General features: G+C 33.4%; 1 protein-coding gene across 3 annotated transcripts in view; it reads left to right on the top strand.

Annotated features, from left to right (window-relative positions):
* SNX13 (sorting nexin 13) overlaps window positions 1-18,305 on the top strand; it is a 157,628-nt gene extending 139,323 nt beyond the window's left edge. For all 3 annotated transcript variants that reach the window (XM_063099107.1, XM_063099106.1, XM_063099105.1), the window contains 6 exons: window positions 4,837-4,998; window positions 6,425-6,496; window positions 9,747-9,892; window positions 10,155-10,223; window positions 11,981-12,093; window positions 15,250-18,305. In XM_063099107.1, coding sequence (XP_062955177.1) covers window positions 4,837-4,998; window positions 6,425-6,496; window positions 9,747-9,892; window positions 10,155-10,223; window positions 11,981-12,093; window positions 15,250-15,497 — 810 coding nt within the window. In that variant the 3' untranslated portion in view covers window positions 15,498-18,305. The remainder of the gene's footprint in view (window positions 1-4,836; window positions 4,999-6,424; window positions 6,497-9,746; window positions 9,893-10,154; window positions 10,224-11,980; window positions 12,094-15,249) is intronic.
* Window positions 18,306-19,224: the final 919 nt, after the last annotated feature.

Genomic DNA, 19,224 nt, shown 5'->3' with positions numbered 1-19,224 from the left:
TATCTGTAGTTGTCTGAGAAACCTCCATACTGTTTTCCATAATGGCTGTACTATGTTACAGTCCCACCAACAGTGTAGAAGAGTTCTCCTTTCTCCACATCCTCACCAGCATTTGGTATTTTTGGTCTTTTTAAAAATGGCCCATCTAACTGCCTTGAGGTGATATCCCAGTGTGGTTTTGATTTGCATTTCCCTGATAATTAGTGATTTTCAGCATTTTTTCAAGTACCTGTTGGTCATTTGTATGTCTTCCTTTGAAAAATGTCTACTCGGCTCCTTTGCCCGTTTTTTAATTGGATTATTTGGTTTTTTACTATGAAGTTGTTTGAGTTCCTTGAATATTCTGGATATTAGTCCCTTGTTGGATGTATAGTTTGCAAATATTTTCTCCCGTTTTGTAGGTTGTCTTTCCACTCTGTTGATTGTTTCCTTTGCTGTGCAGAAGCTTTTTTGTCTGATATAATCCCATTTGCTTACTTTTTCTTTTGCTGCTTGTGCTTTTGGGGTCTTATTCATAAAGTCTTTGTCCAGTCCTATTTCCTGAAGTGTTTCTCCTATGTTTTCTTTTAGTAGTTTTATAGTTTCAGGCCTTATGCTTAAGTCTTTAATTTGTTTCGAATTGATTTTGGTATATGGTAAGAGGTACAGGTCTAGTTTCATTCTTCTGCATGTGAATGTCCAATTTTCCCAGTATCATTTATTGAAGAGGCCGTCTTTTCCCCAATGTATGTTCTTGTTGCCTTTGTCAAAGATCAGTTGGATTTTTGTCGGAGATCAGTGTGTGAGTCGATTTCCAGTTTCTCTATTTTGTTCCATTGGTCTGAGTGTTTTTATGCCAATACCATGCTGTTTTGGTTATAATAGCTTTGTGGTATAATTTGAAGAGAAATAGTGTTATGCTACTGGTTTTCATTTTTTTGCTCAGGATTGCTTTTCCTAATCATGGTCTTTTGTTGTTCCATGTGAATGTTAGGATTGTTTTTCCTGTTTCTTGAAGAATGTCATTGGTATCTTGATGGGGCATGGAATTCTAAGAGCATGGAATGTCTTTCCATCTTTTTGTGTTCTCTTTAATTTCTTTCAGTAGTGTTTTATAGTTCTCGCAGAGATCTTTCATATCCTTTGTTAAGTTGATTCCTGGGTATTTTATATTTTTGTTGACTACTGTAAATGGGCTTGCTTTCTTGATTTCTTTTTCTGCTAGTTCATTATTAGAGTATAAAAACACCACTGATTTCTGCAAGTTGATTTTGTATCCTGCAACATTACTGAAATTGTTCGTCAGTTCTAAGAGTTTTTTTGTAGCATCTTTAGGTTTTTCTATATATAGGATCATGTCATCTGCAAACAGGGAAAATTTGACTTCATCCTTTCCTATCTGGATGCCCTTTATTTCTTTTTCTTGCCTGGTTGCTCTGAGTAGTACCTCCAGTACTCTGGTAAATAGGAGTGGTGAGAGTGGACATTCTTGTCTTGTTACTGTTTCATTCAGGATGATATTGGTGATTGGCTTGTTGTGCATGGCTTTTATTGTGTTGAGATACTTTCCTTCTATACCTAATTTGCTGAGAGCCTTCATCTTGATGGGATGTTGAATTTTGTCGAATGCTTTTTCTGCATCTATCGAGATAATCATATGATTTTTGTCCTTGATTTTGTTGATGTGGCATATCACATTTATTGACTTGCTGCCTGGGGCACTTCCCTTCCTTGGGCCTCTCTGTTGCCGAGGAGGAGCTTTTCGTGCCTCTTATGCGGGTTGGGGAGAAATAGTGGGGTAGGTTCCTAATGAATGTTAGCATTTGTAACATTGTTTTGTTTCAATAACAAGTTGCAGAATATGGACCTCACAATGGTGAAAAAAAATTATGGTGCTTATGTGTGTATTTCATGATTGAAGTGACTGAGTTTAAAATTCCAACTTTAATCAGTTTTGTCAGTAGAGATGTATTCCAGTCTTCCATCTTTTTGATGTTTTAGGATTGCATCACTTTTAGGATAAACCAATAAATTGATAATAGCTTTTAGAGATAAAAGAAACATTATATTAATTGTACACAGTTTTTTTTTTTTTTACCAACCCACAGGAGCACATATATATGTCCATACAATTACATAACACTTTTTAAAAAATTACTAATATAGTCTAAATATTCTTTTGAATTATTTCTGGCAATCCACAATAACATAAGTTTTTCGTAAATCATATTGGCAATCACCAGGATCATCTTGACCTCTTTTAGACTGTCAGAATAATTTTTATGCATATCAAGAATTTGGGGTTTTCAGGTACATTTCCTTTTTTGGCTAAATTATAATTTAATATTTTTTCCTTAATTATATTTCACTGGAAATTAAATAGCCATTAGAGAAAATCATCTGCAACCATTGTATCAGTGGTTATTCAGAGCTTGAAAAATAATACTTTTATAACACTTTAATTTGGTTGCACAATTTGTCCTAGTTTTGCAAAATCTATGAAACAATTCCTAGAAAGAGTAACTGACAAGCAGCTTTCCTCTGTGCACACAGTATCTTTCTATTCAGTTTTGTATAATGGTGTGAAGGCATTTTAATATGTAGTTAAAGATCCAAATTTCAGATAAAATTTCATTGTATGTGTTATTACCAATACAGATAACTGGGGTGGTATTGAATGAATAGACAGCATCTGTGTAAGTCAAGCTAAGTGTATACTTGTACTGGCAATCTGTAATTTACTCCTGTGCCTGGTAATTTGAAGATTTGTGTATTTGTTTCCTTCTAAACATCTATTATTTTAAGACAAATCCTGTTTTTGGAAATGTTATCATACCATGATGGACTCTGCTTTTATGCTTATGAAAAGTTTACTTCCTTTAGAGTTAGGTATCAGAGTCACCTGTGGAGGTTTTTCCTTTTCCCTCTCACCCTAATCCCCTCTAATAGGAATGCTTGAGCTTAACCCTCAGGAATTGGGAAAAAAAAAAAAAGTATACACACCCATACACATACACACATGAGGGGTCCTCAAAAAGTTTGTGGAAAGGTTCATGTCATCTTTTAATTCCATTTTTCCGTGAACTTTTTGAAGTACCTTTGTGTGTGTTTTGTGTGAATGCATAAAGAAACTGATTCTGTAGGTCTGGGATAGTGCACAAGCAACTGTTTTAAATTATTATTTTAAACAATTTATTAAATAGATTTAGGTTTTCTTTTTTTAAGAATATCAGTGGTAGTTTAGCCCCGTTCCTAGATAGCATGTGAGATTCTGTTCAGTTAACCAATTTGTAAGTCATATTAGCTGAACTCAAGTTTCTGCTGGGAGGTGTAAGTTCTGTCTCTTGCGTGAACATTGCAACTTATTAAAGAGCTGGCAGTGTTTCCTCAAGCTGCACATTTTAAGTGTGATATTGTTACGGTTATCTCTCTTTAGAATTCTACATATGTTGTTTTCCCATGACTTAGCTTATTTATAATGTTTACAGTTAAAAACCACAGTGTTGAAATAATGTCCTGATTGATTTGAACACACTGTTCTGGTTAACCAAAAAAATACAGTATACAGAACAAGAATCACACACGAGAATCAGCCATAGGTGAGAATTAGCTTCGTCTTTTCATCTCTGTGTCTCTCTTCACCAGTGTTTTGCCAAGTTCATGTTCATCCTGGTTTCTGTCTTTTGGTTCTGCTCTATGTTGTGCTCTGACCATATCCCTCCTAAGGTTGGATATTCCATCAAGCATATCTGCAATACTGTTGGCTCAGCTTAAGCCAGGGAGTAACTGAAATTCTCAACCTTATTACAGATATCTTGAAATTCACTTTTTCCTGTTCGTAATACTTATTTCACCTTTTCTAGTTTTTCTTAAAGTATAAAAACATAGAGTAAAGGAGTTTTATCTTCTTACTATTATCTAAACATTGTCCTGTGTTCCCTGTGCAGTGAGGTTCTGTTTTTTCTTTTTGAATGGAACATAATTTGTTTTCTTTGGTAGCTTTTATGAGACTCTACACTTGCTGGAAAATATTCTTGTAGATTTGTATGACTTTGGTTTTGTGTTTTGTGTTTTTTTTCCTTCTTTTTTTGGTTTCTGTCTATTAAAAAATCTCTCCTTTCAGAGAGTCCCATGTGCAACTACTTTGGTTTCTTCAAATGTCTCTCCTTTTCTTAACTGAAATTATTTGACATTTGTACTTGTATAGTTAGAATATCATTTTTGCTTCCTGTCCCTCTGGAGATTTTTATCCCTTTTTGTATCTCTGGTCATATTTTCTTATGTAGTTTTTAAATTCTACTTTACTAAAATATGATTTACATATCCGATTTGCAATTTCTCTTTTTTTTCTTTGCAATAGGCTCTAAATTTCCTCAGTAGATTTTAATTGAGCATATAATGTATCTTTAAAATTATTTTTAAAAAATAAATCTTTAATACTTGTTAGTTATCTCAGCTTTCTGTTTATTTTACCTGCTTGTTTTCAGTATCTACTCAAAATAGGAAATTGTTGCCTTGAATTGTGGTACAAGTATATAGTGGCTAATTCTACTTGCGTCAATTGCTGTTTTAGAAAACTTTTTTATTCAGAATTTGTTTAATAAGGCAGCCAAAGCTTATATTCATTTTCTACCAATAACCTCATGTCAAATTTTTAAATCATGTATGTGAGTGTGAAAATACACTTTTAAGACAAGCTGAAGACAACAGTTCTGTACTTTTAAAATGCAGTGACATAATATAGATTGGAAAATTATTGCATCTTTTATGTGTTGCATTCTGTGTTTTCCCAGGCTTCTCAGTTAAATAACGTATCTGACATAATGAGTTATGCTCTAATGTCTTTTTTCCTTTTAGATGGACACTTTTGTAAATCCCCTTCGCAATTCTATGAGGAATGTTTCAAATGCAGTTAAATCCCTTCCTGATAGCTTGGCAGAGGGAATGACTAAAATGTCAGACAACATGGGCAAAATGTCAGAAAGATTAGGTCAAGACATAAAACAATCATTTTTCAAGGTAAGAATTCATTTTCAGAAATGTCTAAAACAAACTATTTTTTATGTCGACTAAGATGTATTGAGCTCCTGCTGGATTTACCTTATTTGCTTTATCTCATTTCCTTACAAGGTCCTGTAGACACGTAGTCTCATAAAGAATGAAAAACTAAAGAGAATAAATTCTTATCAGAAATGAGTATTGTAAAATTCAGTCACTCCTCAGTCTCTGCTATGGTAGAGTTTTAAAATCCATTTAAAACAAATACTTAAAATTAGTAAAGTTAACATTTTTTGTACTGTTTTATTCCATTATGCCATTTTTAATCCTATAATGCTATTAAACTCAGTAGCAAATAAGCAAGTGCTATTGTGCAGATGAGTTATATTAATATTCCCTCAGAAAACATGAAGTCTAAATCTCCTGATTCACATGATAAAGTGACCATAACCATCAGATCAAAGGGAAGAAAAGTCCTTCACCACTGTCAGTTTCTGGGGCTGTACATTACTATGGCATAGAAAAGTTTCCCAGGAAGCTTTTTCATTGCATTAGCAGATAAAAGTCCTGGACCAAGTAGTTTGTTGCATTTCTAATTTACATTTTTAATAATTTTGACATTGTTATTTAAAGTTGTGATCAAGGCTATGGAAGAAAACATATAGCTATTAGAATTTTCTGTTTGTTAGTTCATGTTCGAATGAAGGAAAAATATAAAAACACAGATAGATTATCTTCAATGATAGAGACAACTCCTAAGATAGTATGCTAAATCATACTTTTCTATTAATTCTCATACTTTCTCTGATGTGTCATCTGTATTTCTAATTGTGGAGAAGTACACTGACACTAAAATGAGGACTGTCCAGTACTGGTTTTGGTGCTTACTACTCATGACTTTGTACAAAAGTTACTGAACTTTTCCAGGCTTCTGTGTCCTCACCAATAACATGAAGGGGTTAAAATCGGTGATCTCAATGGTCCTTTTTGTGCTGACAAGTGATTTTTAGCTAACACTGGATTTTCTGTCCGTCTTTGCCTTTAACTTATCTAACAATTGATTAATTCCTTAAACCTGTTAACATTCTGTCAAGAGCTCTGTTATGGTGAAAGAAAGAAGATTTGAGTTCTGTTCCTTGGCTATGCTATTAACCATTTGGTCTTCAAGTCATTTAACCTTTCTTAGATTTAAATTCTTCTAAAAAGTATGGGAGTTTGACTAACTAATCTCCCCTTCCAACTCAAAAGTTAATCTTTTTTAAAGGAAGAAAAACCTTTTGGTAATGAAATAGTCACTCCTTTATATTTGATTTCAAATTTTAGATTGTTAAACTTTACCTATATTGAACCAAAAACCAAATCAAATGCTAATACATTTGGTTTATTATTGTGTTGTGTTCTTCACTGTCTGCTTTAGTATGTTCACTTTTTTTTTTTTAAATGTTAGATGCCTCCTTTAATTCCAAAGACTGATTCAGATCCTGAACATTGTCGAGTCTCAGCTCAACTTGATGATAATGTGAGTTGATTTTATTCTTGGTAGTATTCAGTTGCAACTCAGATAATACTTGGCAGATCTTTTTAACTTTTTTATGAAGTAAAATATGTATACGTATCATTATTGTGCACGTTTTGTGTTAAACTTGATGAATTCTTGCAAACTGAACATGCCCATGTAATCAGCACTCTGAACAAAAAACAGAACATTGCCAGTACTCCAGAAAGCCTGTCATGCTCTCTGTCATGTCCCTGTCCCCCACCAAGGATAATCACTATCCTAACTTATTCGCTGCTTTTAAACTTTATACTGTAAGGTATATTCTCCTTTGAGTCTGGCTTTTCTTTATGCTCAACACTGTGATATTCTTCCATGTTGTGTTGTGTGACTGTAGTTTCTTCATTCTTGTGGCTTTATGGTACAGTAGTTCCCCCTTATCTTCAGGGATTGTTCCAAGACCCCCAATGGATGTCTGAACCACAGAAGATATTGAACTCTTTATATACTATGTTTTTTCTTATACATACATACCTAAAGTTTAATTTATAAATTAGGCACAGTACTCATGAGCTTTGGGATCATTATTAAGTTAAATAAAGGTTACCTGAACATAGGAACTGTGATACCATGGCAGTTGTTCTGATAACCAAAACTGTTACTAAGTAACTAATGGAAGGGATGATTCACATCCTGGGCAGGACGGAGTGGGACAGCATGAAATTTGATCACACTACTCAAAATGTGCAATTTTAATCTTATGAATTATTTCTGGAATTTCTATTTATTGTATTCAGACCATGGTTGACTGTAGGTAACTGAAACCATGGAAGGTAAAACCATGAAGGGGGACTACCATTTTGTAAATATAGCACAGTTTGTTGTTTCGTGAATAGTTTTCCTAAGAACATTCTAGCACATGTCTTATGATTAAAAAATTAAGGAACATTTCTGTTGGGTCTATACCTAGGAATGGAATTGCTGGGTCAAAGGGAAGGGAATGCATAAGTATAGTTTTAGTTTTTTACTATTTTTTACTATTTTTTTTACCATTTGTACCACTTAAAGAGCCACCAGCAGTACATGAGCCTTCCAGTGTTCAACATCCTGCCAATACTTAATATTTTTTGTTTTTAATTTTAGCCATTCCGATTGTATTTCATGTGGATTCACATTTCTCTGATGACTATAGTTGAACACCTTTTTCATATGTTTATTGGCCATTTGAATGTCCTGTCTTGTGTGTCTGTCTAGATCTTTTGCCCATTTTTCTGTTGTCTTGGCTGTCTTTGCCTTTTTGATTAGAAGTAGTGCCTTAGGTAATCTGAATATGTGTTCTTTGTAAGATACATGTATTGCAAATATCTTCTTCCCTATGGGCTGCTTTTGTATACTGTGTGAGGGTACTCCAAAAACTCCATGTTTTCTTTTAATTCTATTTTTCCCTGAACTTTTTGATGTATGCTCGTATATGTAATCTGTACGACTGCAAGGTCAGAAACATGTTTCCTATGATTTTTTAAAAAATTTTTTGTTTTACCATGCTAACATTTAGATTTTCAACTCATCTGGGATTGATTTTTTGTTCATGGTTTAATTGACCCAAGTACCATTTACTGAAAAGGCCATCTTTTCCACACTATATTTGTAGAGCTAGGGCTGGGTCTGGGGCTCACAGACCCCTCAAGCCCATTCACAAACCCTTCACATGCAGGTCTATGAGCTAGGTAACAGGAAAAAGGTCCTTGGAGCCACGGTTGAAGAAAGAATAGTCTTCATTGAGCACACACACGTCTAAGAGCTAGGAAGTCCAAAGAGAAACTGAGTAGCTACAGGCAGAGTCCAAAGAAAAAACTGAGCAGCTGCCAACAAAGTAAACATGCTCTGTTTTTAGACACAAGCTCTGCCAACCCAAGTTGCTGCTTTACACACTGAAGAACATACAACAATAGCAACAAGCTAAAAGTACCCTGGTGCCACTAACTCCACCCCCTCACAACTTGTTTACAAAGAATGTGCTGCACCACCCCCAACCAGACCTGAGGTGAGGGGTCCTGACTAAACTGCTCTATTTTCCTCACAATGCTGTACTTCTCTCTTATTACATATCAGAATATCATATTTGCTTGGATCTCTTTCTGGGTTCTGTATTCTATTCTATTAGGCAGATTAGATTTATTTTAAAATTATAATTATCTCCTTTCTGTTTCTGATTGAATTTGTTTATAGTAAACTATCTTAAACAAAATGTATTTCCTTTTTCAAGATGATTTTAGAATATTTTATTATAAGTTTTGGTAATATAATATCCATAACATTATACCTTTTGTTATGTGGTTTTTATCATTTAACTGTTCATTGAAATTGTCATGTGGTCCCAAACTTGTATGAATATTTTTGATCACAGAATAGAGCAGTATTTATTCTGACTCAGAAATGAAATGGGTCCCCCTCTTTCCCCTAGTTGGTTTAAGCTATAAGCTTTCGATTTGTGAAATGGAAGGTGCAGTAAGAAAATGTTTACAACATGGCAATGAAAAATGTGTAACTTGTGATTTTTTTCTCAGTATTTAAATTACACTGTTGATAAATCCGTACCTGTTTTTTACTTTATACATTTTTTTCACATCAAAGGCTTCCCATTGTCTTCCTTTACTATTTACCTCATTAATTGAATATTCCATAATAAAAATATACTAACTTTTAGTTGTTAAAAGCTAAAGGAAAATTCTAGTAATTTAGTGAAATATATGACTTTTGTAATGTTAATTTAGTTGTGTGCTGTATTGAATTTCAGCTTCTTTTTCCTGAAAATATGTAACCAAGAAAAACAAATTATTCTGTGTAGATTATGTTTTGTTCTATTAAATACAGAAAGATGTTGAGAATATTTTATTCCTGTGAAAAGATGCATCAGAAAACAGGTAAAGGGTCTAGCATTTGCCTTATCAAACTCGTACAGCCTCTACTAAAAGTAAGACTCAAGTCATCTTTTCCTAAGACCATTATGAATCCACTTTGGAAGTTTTTTAAACTGTACCTTTGGAATTTACACATCATTGTAAGATTATAAAATTTTGTATTCTGTCAAAGTCACTGTTAGAAATGTTTTTTTCTAAATTAGAATGAAATGTCAAGTTATGAAGGCTACAGTGTGACTTGTTCCCTGACTTGTGAGTTAGGACCAATCATTTTACAAAAGCAACAAAAATAGCCATTCATAGTAGATAGCTAATTAAAGTAAACTTATTTATATTTCTCCCCATATTGTCAGGTGGATGACAATATTCCACTTAGGGTAATGCTGCTTCTCATGGATGAAGTATTCGACTTAAAAGAGAGAAATCAGTGGTTGCGAAGGAATATCAAAAACCTACTGCAACAACTTATTAGAGCTACATATGGCGATACTATTAATAGGTACCACTCCTTTCCCCTCTGCGTGTCCCCTTTTCCCTCCAGAGTCTGATCTTACATAGCTTTTAAAGTTGTACTTCTGGAAGTAGATTGCTCAACCTTTATGGGATAATTTCCTTCTTTGGCTCTTTTAAGAAAATCATTAAAGCAGTCTGTTGCTGTAAGAGAGAATTTATACCCAAATTAAACTGCTTGCTCCATGAAAGTCATGTTTATTCACCTTCTAAAATTTTAAGCTTACTCATTTAAATTTTTTTACTTTCAGAAAAATAGTTGATCATGTTGATTGGATGACCTCACCCGAACAAGTAGCTGACTCAGTGAAACGTTTCAGGTATATCTTAAGACACAGTCACTTCTTTCAGGTAGTACAGAGTTTAGCATTGTTATCCCTAATTAACTTTCATTGCTTTTCTTTCCTTCCTGGCCATAAAGTTGGTTTGAGTCATCATTGCTGAGCAAAAGGACTTGTAAGAATTATAATAAACATTTCTCCCGTGGACCTATTGATGTTTGTTTCTTTAAAACTAAAATAGAAAAGTATAAAGGAAAAATCTTTCAAATGATAAGCTGCATTTTATTACAGTCCAAGATAATTGAAATATTAGTGTAGAAATGGCATGGTCATGTAATTAAAATATGTAGTTTTGGAATTAGTTTTTCTCAGTTGTATTTGCTAACTTTGATTTTAAATAAAAAATTAAAAATAGATAATGTTTAATTGGCCATAGTATAATTTTTTATTAAGTATTTGAAACTTTGAAAAGAATACCAATTAAGCGGCATAGAAACTCTAATTTATATATTCATTTTACAAAAAGGTACTAGCCCCTCCTCTGAGCCTAGCACTTTGCTAATCGCTGATGAGTGTGCAGTCCCTCCGGGAAAGCACAGATAGTAGAGAAATAAACCTCTTTTCTAAAAGTGAATATAAGCAATGCATAAAAGTTTGTGACGTCATGTACTTTGAAAGAAAGGAAAGGAAGCAAGAAGGGAACTATTAATATTGAACATTAGCTATGTGCTTGGCACTGTGCGCAATACATTATGTACACTTTCTGATTTTATACTATTTTATGAGTTGTAGATATTTTCATCTCTGTTTCATTATGAGGAAATTGAGGATTAGAGAAATTAAGTAGTTTGTCCAAAGGCTCTCATGTTGAAAAGTGGGGAAGCTGTTTTTTCTAATCTGAAACTGAGTTTCTCCCCACTGTACTGTACTGTTTTCAAAAGTTGAACTGCCTACTCCAGAATGTTCATTGTGTTTCGGGGTAAGTGGATGATCTTCCTCTGGAGTAGTGATTCTCAGCCTTGGCTGTACACTGGAATCACCTGGATAGCTTAACCCATACTGATAACCTGCATCCCATCTCCAGGAAATTTGACTTAATCTATCAGGCAGAAGGACAGGACATTAAGATTTTTTAAAGCTTCCAGGTGTTTCTAACATGAACGTTAAGAACAACAGCTGGGGGAGTTTCTCTTCCTCAGACTCAATTCCCAGATGGAAGCTTAGTTATTATTTTCAACTTCTGCCATTGGACCAAGAATTAGGGAACAGGAATCAAGCACACTGTGAAAGCTAAGGAGAATGGGTTGTTATATGTGTGAAAGGATCATTGTAATAAACCCAGCTATAAGGTGTGGGCATGGAATTTAGTTTTATGTTGACTTAGTTATAAGGGGAGTGGGATGGCATAACTGAGGGAGATCAGCTGTTAAACTCCAAAGTATCCAAATTCAAGATATTGTGAGATTATAGTTGGATGAGGTGTTCAGTCAGCAGATGCCTACTTCAAATTTAAGTGGCTTTGATATAGTCATCTATATAGACTATTTTGCTGTCTTTGTTAGTGTTTATGAACTGTTCTAGGGCAGAATTTATCTGTTGTTTTTCTTGTGTTTATCCTTTTACCCTCTAAAATTGAACTCTACAGTTAGTTGATGTTTGAATGTCATTATACCTATATAAAATTTCAGAAACTTCCTCTTTCTATTCATGTTTGTGTTTTCTGTAGAAAACATTTTATCAGCTTATATCATTAGAAAACAAGAATGTTTACAAATTTATTTAATCTTCTTAAATAGAGATGCATTTTGGCCAAATGGCATTTTAGCAGAGACTGTTCCATGCAGAGATAAAGCTATCCGAATGAGGACAAGAGTTGCAGGAAAAACTAAATTACTTGCAATTATGCCAGGTGAGTGAGCATGTTTGGTAAAAATATCATTAATTTAATTGCTCTGAATTTTTGGCATTGATCATGCTACTTTAGCTGCCTTTTGATTATAACTACCATTTGATGACTTAGTATATATCAGGCACCATGCTAGTCGTTTCTCATATATTGTTAAATAATCCTCATAACAGTTCTGGGAAGCTGGGCACTATTAACATCACAGCTTTATATCTGAGGAGACAGAAGCTCAGAGAGGCTAAGTAACCTAGCCAAGGTTTTGTAGCCAGTAAGTGCAAATTGGGATTCTGACTGAGCTTTGAGTGACTTGAAAGCTTGTTAACCACTTCACTGTGCTGACTTGAAATATTTTGAAAGTAAAGTTGTTAAATAATGATGAAAGGGCTAATAGAATATAAAATATGAGTTTTTCAGGAATAATATTTGTTTTGCTTAGGAGAACAAACAGATTACAGATTCAGAGAATTCGTTTACATAGAAACAACTCCTTGGTCCATTATTAATTTTTGTTAATCAAAACAAAATCCCAAAGAAAATATACATGGTGGCATTTTGTTGATTTAAATTGTGTTACTTCTTTAGTGTCCCATTTGTCTTCCCAGTAAGAGAGGTTTTCTGTGGCTGGGAGGAGGGGGTGGTTGTTTTGTCCCTTCTTTGTTTATGAATATCTCTGAAAACACCTAGATATTTTTTCTCCACATTTTAATTATGGAGGTAGAGAATGGATAAGACATGTTTGTAAGTTTTTAAATATCACACAATACCTATTTCTCTTTCTATAATTTTGTTTCCTTATAATTTAAAACTATATTTTCATCATAAAATTTTAATGATCAGCTTTCTCTTTTGTCAGTTAAATTAGAAATTTGCAACATGACTTAATTCTGCCCTGCATACTGTTGGATTTGGTGTAAAAAGCAAATTATAGAAATAACATTTTAGAAAAAGAATCATAACTTAGGATATTATTTAATATGCTATTAAAATAAAGCAGATTGTGCTACAAACAGAATCAGTTATGCAGCTAGAAGAGATCTTAATTCATTTATTCAGTAAGTAATGGTTGAAAGTGTATCATTTACCAGACACTGCTCTTTGTATTTATCTTTGCCTTCTTGGAACTTAATTCTATTAGGGGACACAAAAAACAAACAAAACAAATATATAAAACATAGTATGTTAGACAGTGGTAATTACAGATGCCACTATTGTGAAGTTCTGAAGGGAGAGAGGGTAGATACAAAAGTATATGATTTTACATGTACATAATCCCTTGCCTGTTTTTAGTATAAATTCACAACATATTTGCTTTAACTTGTATCCCTTGTTAGATATGGACCTTTTGGAAGTTGCATGTTTCTTTCTAAAGCAGCAAAATAATATTTATAATATTGGGGGCTTGATTATGAATAATTAAGAATAATCATACGTGTTAGTCCCATACTCCAGTATGTCTAGTTGTGTTGTCAATGGGTAAACGCCAAATTTGCTCACCCTGATGGTCACAGCGTCAGTTTTCTATTCTCTACTTTCTATTACAGGTATCCTAAAATTCAACCAAACTGTACCACCTCCATTTCTTGAGCATGCCTTATTATTTTTCCTCCTGCTCATTTGCTCATTGATGTTTTGTCCACCAAGTCTAATCCTTCATCTTTTTGCACCTTTCAAATCCTGCCCCCGGTCCACTTCAGTTGTCACATCCTCGAAGAGAACCTTTCCTTATTATGTCATCTGGAATTCTTCACACTGTAAAGATCTTTGTACTTTTAGTATTTTTATGGCCCTGTTACTATGTTGCAAATTTTTTGACATCATGGATTAGGTTTTTTTATTTTTAATTTTTTTGCTATGTTCCAGTAAAACTTTATTCATGATCATGGATTATTTTGTTTCCTTACAGCATTTTTCACTGTTTATTAGACATCAGAGGAATACAGTTCTCCCCTCTTATCCACAGGGGATATATTTGAAGACCCCCAGTGGATGCCTGAAACCACAGATAGCACCAAAACCTATACAGTTGACCCTTGAACAAAACAGAGGATAGGGGCACCAAACTCCCATGCAGTTGAAAATATGTGTAGTAGATTCATGTGTATTTTATGGTAGTAAATGATAAAATAGACTAGTATCTACATATATTTTATACATTCATGACTTACCTTTTTCTTAATTTTTTTGGTATTTCTAGGTTGTGTGGTTTGCTTGAGCCTTTTCAAATTGTCACATAGCTCCAGGAAGTTTCCCGTATGTTTATTGAAAATAATCCACCTATTAGTGAACCTGTGTAGATCAAACCTGTGTTTTTCAGGGTTCAACTGTATATACTATGGTTTTCCTGTAAATACATACCTATGATAAAGTTTAATTTGTAAATTAGACACAGCACTCCTGCACTTTCGGACCATTTTTAAGTAAAATTAGGGTTACTTGAACACAAGCACTGCGATACCGTGACAGTCAATCTGGCTACTAAGTGACAGGCAGGTAGTGTATAACAGTGTAGGTACACTGGACAAAGGGATGATTCACAGATGGAGTGGGGTGGTGTGAGGTTTCATCACACTACTCAGAATGGCACGCAATTTAAAACTTAGGAATGGTTTATTTCTGGAATTTTCCATGTAATATTTTTGGACCACGGTTTACTGTAGGTAACTGAAACCATGGAAAGCAAAACTACAGGTAAGGGGAGACAAGTGTATTTGGATAATGTTTTAGAGTTTACAGATAACTTTTCACATTATCTCATTAAAGCCCCAGCTATAAGGATATGGGTTATTATAAATCCCTTTGTAATAAATGGGGAAGCAGAGTCAGGATGAGTAAGTATGACATGGGTATTAAGGGACAGGATTGTAACTGTAGTTTGGGATCTCTGAGTCTGGATCCTACCTCTTTCTCCTACTCTGTATTGTCTCCCAGTATCTATTACAAAAGTGGATGGGTAGATGTACGCAGGCAGAGGCAGACATGCATAAATTTTAACTCTCAGTTAAAATATACAGGTGAAATGCATCAACTGGATACCTGTTATTTGTCAGTTACTCTGCTGTACACTTTACGTAATTTATTTAGTCTAAGAGGCCTAGTTTAGGCTTTGTGTTTTCTTTGTTTGAGTACTGAATTATGTGTATTTTTCCCCTCTTCATTTAGATGAACTGAAGCACATTATTGGAGCTGAGACGACACGGAAAGGTATTCTTCGTGTTTTTGAAATGTTTCAGCACGACCAGTTAAATAGAAGAATGGTTTATGTCTTCTTGGAAGGCTTTTTAGAATCCTTATTTCCGCAGTATAAATTCCGTGAACTTTTCAACAGACTGCATTCACGGTCAAAGCAGATGCAGAAATATAAACAGAAACTTCAAACTACTCAAGCGCCTTCTTTACAGAAAAGGTGACACTCCAATCTATGAAGCTGGTGTTCATTTTGTCCAGGACTAATGGTATGGACAGATCTTCTGGGGCTTAACTCATATACTCTTGTGACTGAAATAGTCTTTTAGTGTCTCAAAATAGATTATTAATACATCCATAAGACTGTGGTTCTTCTCATCCTCATCTGTAATCCAGCCACTACCAAGAGAGATTTCCGTGTCTTAAATGATTTGGTGCATATTTTGCAACATTGAAAGGATACTGCCCCGATCTCAAGCAAGAATGATGTTGATCTCTTCCGTTTCAAACTAATCAGCATTCTCCAGCAATGACAAAGTGCCAGAGTGTATATATGAGAGCTAAGGAAAGCACAAAACAATGGTTTGCAGAAAAATTGACTAATTTGTTTAGCAGTTGGAGACTGTGCAATGTATGATTTGGAGGGATTTGTTTTGCCTAATGTTTTTGTAGATCTGTGTCAGCATTTTGATGCAGTGTGGATTAGCCACGTGAGTGATCTTTGGAACATCAGTTTCAGGTCTGGGAAAGTGACAGAATGCCCTTAAAGTATGAAATGACCTTATACCCGAATTATAGTTTTGTTACATAAAATAAATCTGAGCATAAAATAAAACCAATCAAAAACAGAATTTGATTGGATTTGTTATTTATTAATATAAAACAAATTTTAGTTGATTCTTATGTGCTTTAAGGGCTCTGTTTTGCTCTTATGGTACGCAATTGTACGTTTTCTTTTGGCATTCTTTGTGCAAAAAGAAGTGGTGGCTCTCATTTAAGTTTTTAAAATATTAGTTTTATCTTAACAGATTACTGATTATACAGGAGGGGGTATAATTTGTTGGAAGAAATACCAAATACATTCTGTTCTTCCAAAAATTTGAACATTAAAAGAAAACAGTACTCTATTAAAAGTTACCATATGATTTTAAATTGTGTGACCTAGACTTGCCTTAGGTAACTGCAAAAATAGAAAATCAAAGGATTAATGAGCTTATTAGTCATGTAAACATACAAATTCCTAATTTTATTGCAGTGTACATATATGAAAATAAATAATGAAAACAGAACTATAATATTTTTAAAAATAGGCTTTTGTTTATATTTCACATAATGTGAAATTCTACTCAAGTTAGTAGGCAAAACCCCTCAGTGTGTACATTTAATTCCCTAAAATAATTTTATACCAACGAAACAAAATATCTTTTCCGGTTTTGGAGCCTCTACATTTCCTATAGTTTTCTCACTCTCCATTTTGTCCATCGCGGAAGTCTTCATATCCCTTGTATGCAGGATTTCTGTATAGTTTTAAGTACTTTCATTGACTAAGGATTTGGGTGTGTCAGCTTTTTCTTTGTTTTAAAAATATTTAACACTAAAACCTTAAAATAGTGAAGCTACTTATCAGACCACTGAGCCAAGATTCTGGTATTAAAAGAATGTCTGGGTGCTTAAGATAAAGGGACAGAGTATTGGTATCCCAGTTATTTGGGAGCTTTAAGATTGGAACAAGATGTTACTGTCTTGTTTTCTCTTAGATCCTACTTACAGAGTGAAGTCTATTAACAGAATAAAGCCTTCCTTTAAAGCTTTATAATAATAATCATATTTATTAATGCTGCTGTGCATACCTACAGTATGCATATATTCAGCATGTGCATGTTCTTCAGAATTACATAAATGAAATCCTTTTCATTGCAACGTGCAAGTGACAAAAGATCCTTAGTAGCTCTGATGAAAGAAATAATATTTCTTCTTCTCTGTGTGTGTCTCTCTGCCCCAGCCCCTCCCTGTGTCCTAGGCTTTAAAAGTGAGGATGTGTGAAACATATCTGTAGGAAGCATCAGCATGGCCATAAGTGCAATGTTTTTCATATACACCCTTGCCCATTCAAGTATATTTTTGACATGAAGAAATCTAAGAGTATACAGAAGAATTCATGTAAGAGCCCTTTGTGTACATGTGAAAAAGCATTTCTATATAAATGTGAGGAACATTGGCCATCAACCAGGGAAAGAAAGGTCATGTAAGATTGCAAATTTCCATAACAGAGTCCTGCAAGAAAACTGCAATCATACCAAAAACTATTTGATTAAATGGGTTTTTAAAGTAATTTTTGTTTAAAAGAGTTTATATTTCAAAAGCAGAAATGTCAGATGGTAGTTTATGTAAAAAGGTGGTGCATCATTATGCACATCTATGTTTTACATCAGAGAGTGGCATGGTCATGCTAAAATTAGAGATACTTTTTGAATGACTTGGTCAAATTGTGTGTAAAATATTTAACCCATAATTCAAGTACAGTATACTATGTTTAATAAAGTTATCACATTTAATGCATTTATTGCATTTATGAATATATACATTAAAAGGCTTTATGTCTTCTAATATTTGATTTTTGAATGTGTTTTTAAGTCAGTGGTGCCTTTAGGCAAGAACCTTCATAAATTAATCATTCTTTGTTTGGGTTTTCTGATTTTTCAGTTAACATGTAAACTATTTAGAAAACATCATAGTTTATTCACCTAAAAAATTGATTGTAAAATTTAAATATAGCACTTAGGTGAGCATTTCCTATAACTAGGGTGTTCTGAATAGTTGCTGAAAACAGTTGTGCCATTGACCAATGGATGCACTTGATTAGCCTTAATTTTTTTCAAAGAAAAACATTAAAAACTTTCTTGAATATTTCAGTTCACTCATTTTAAGTTTGTGTTTCTGGGTGTTTGGAAAAAAATCAGTTAAGTGCTACCAGAAAGTGTACCAGTTTTTAAAAATTAAAAACAATATAAATATCACAATCTAAAATTTTAGTTTTGTGCAATATTTTTGTTTAATGCATGTGTATTTGAGTAATTGTAAAAAAAAAAATAAATGAATTTTTAATGTTTTGAGATGTAGTTTAAACTGTCTTCTTAACCCAACAATTTACATTCCGTTGTTGCTGCATCCTTTTATTTAAGGACTTGTTTTAAAAGTCTTTTTGTCACACCTTCCAAAATTCGCTTATTAGTAGTAAATTTTGCTTATAGGAGCATGGCTCCTGTAATACAAGGGAAAAATATAAAGAGCACATTTTAGGATTATAATTATTAAAAGATAACTTGTTCATATCATTGTACAGTAAGTGTCAACTGTGTGCCTAACTGTTCTATTAATGCTTTCCTTAAAGAGGAAACAACAATCAGAATGTCAATTATTTTTATTGAACTAAAAAGAATAAACATTTTATTTGGTTTGTGTTATGTTCTGTCCATTAGAAAATACTAATAAAGTATTAACAAACATTTTTGTTGAGTTTGCTTAGTAAAGATGTATTTTTGTTATATTTAAAAATGCTTGCTTGGTAGTCTTATTTTTAGTATCTATATGTGTTTTTTTTTCATTTTAGAAATCAAGCAATTCAAGTTTCAGGTTGATAGATGACCTACTGAGTCATTACTGACTTTAACTAACTGAATTTAATTTTTCCTTTTATGGAACAAATAATTTACTACCACAGTGTTAAAGAAACTTTATGTTTTCCTGTCATATAAAATTATAAAGGAGTTTTCCCTAGACAAAAAGTTTTATAATTAGTAATCCATTAGCAGTTTTTATTTGATCTTATTTTTAATTCATCTTTTGACTAATATTTTAGACATTTTTGGTTCTAAAAGGCAATAAATTCAGTACTCAGCAACATAACTATAGATAATTGTTCATAATATTTGCAGACTTCTTGGAGCTATA

The sequence above is a fragment of the Cynocephalus volans genome, chromosome 6 (genome assembly GCF_027409185.1).
Source record: "Cynocephalus volans isolate mCynVol1 chromosome 6, mCynVol1.pri, whole genome shotgun sequence".
Taxonomy (NCBI): Eukaryota; Metazoa; Chordata; class Mammalia; order Dermoptera; family Cynocephalidae; genus Cynocephalus; species Cynocephalus volans.
This window is presented reverse-complemented; position numbering and strand designations above follow the sequence as displayed.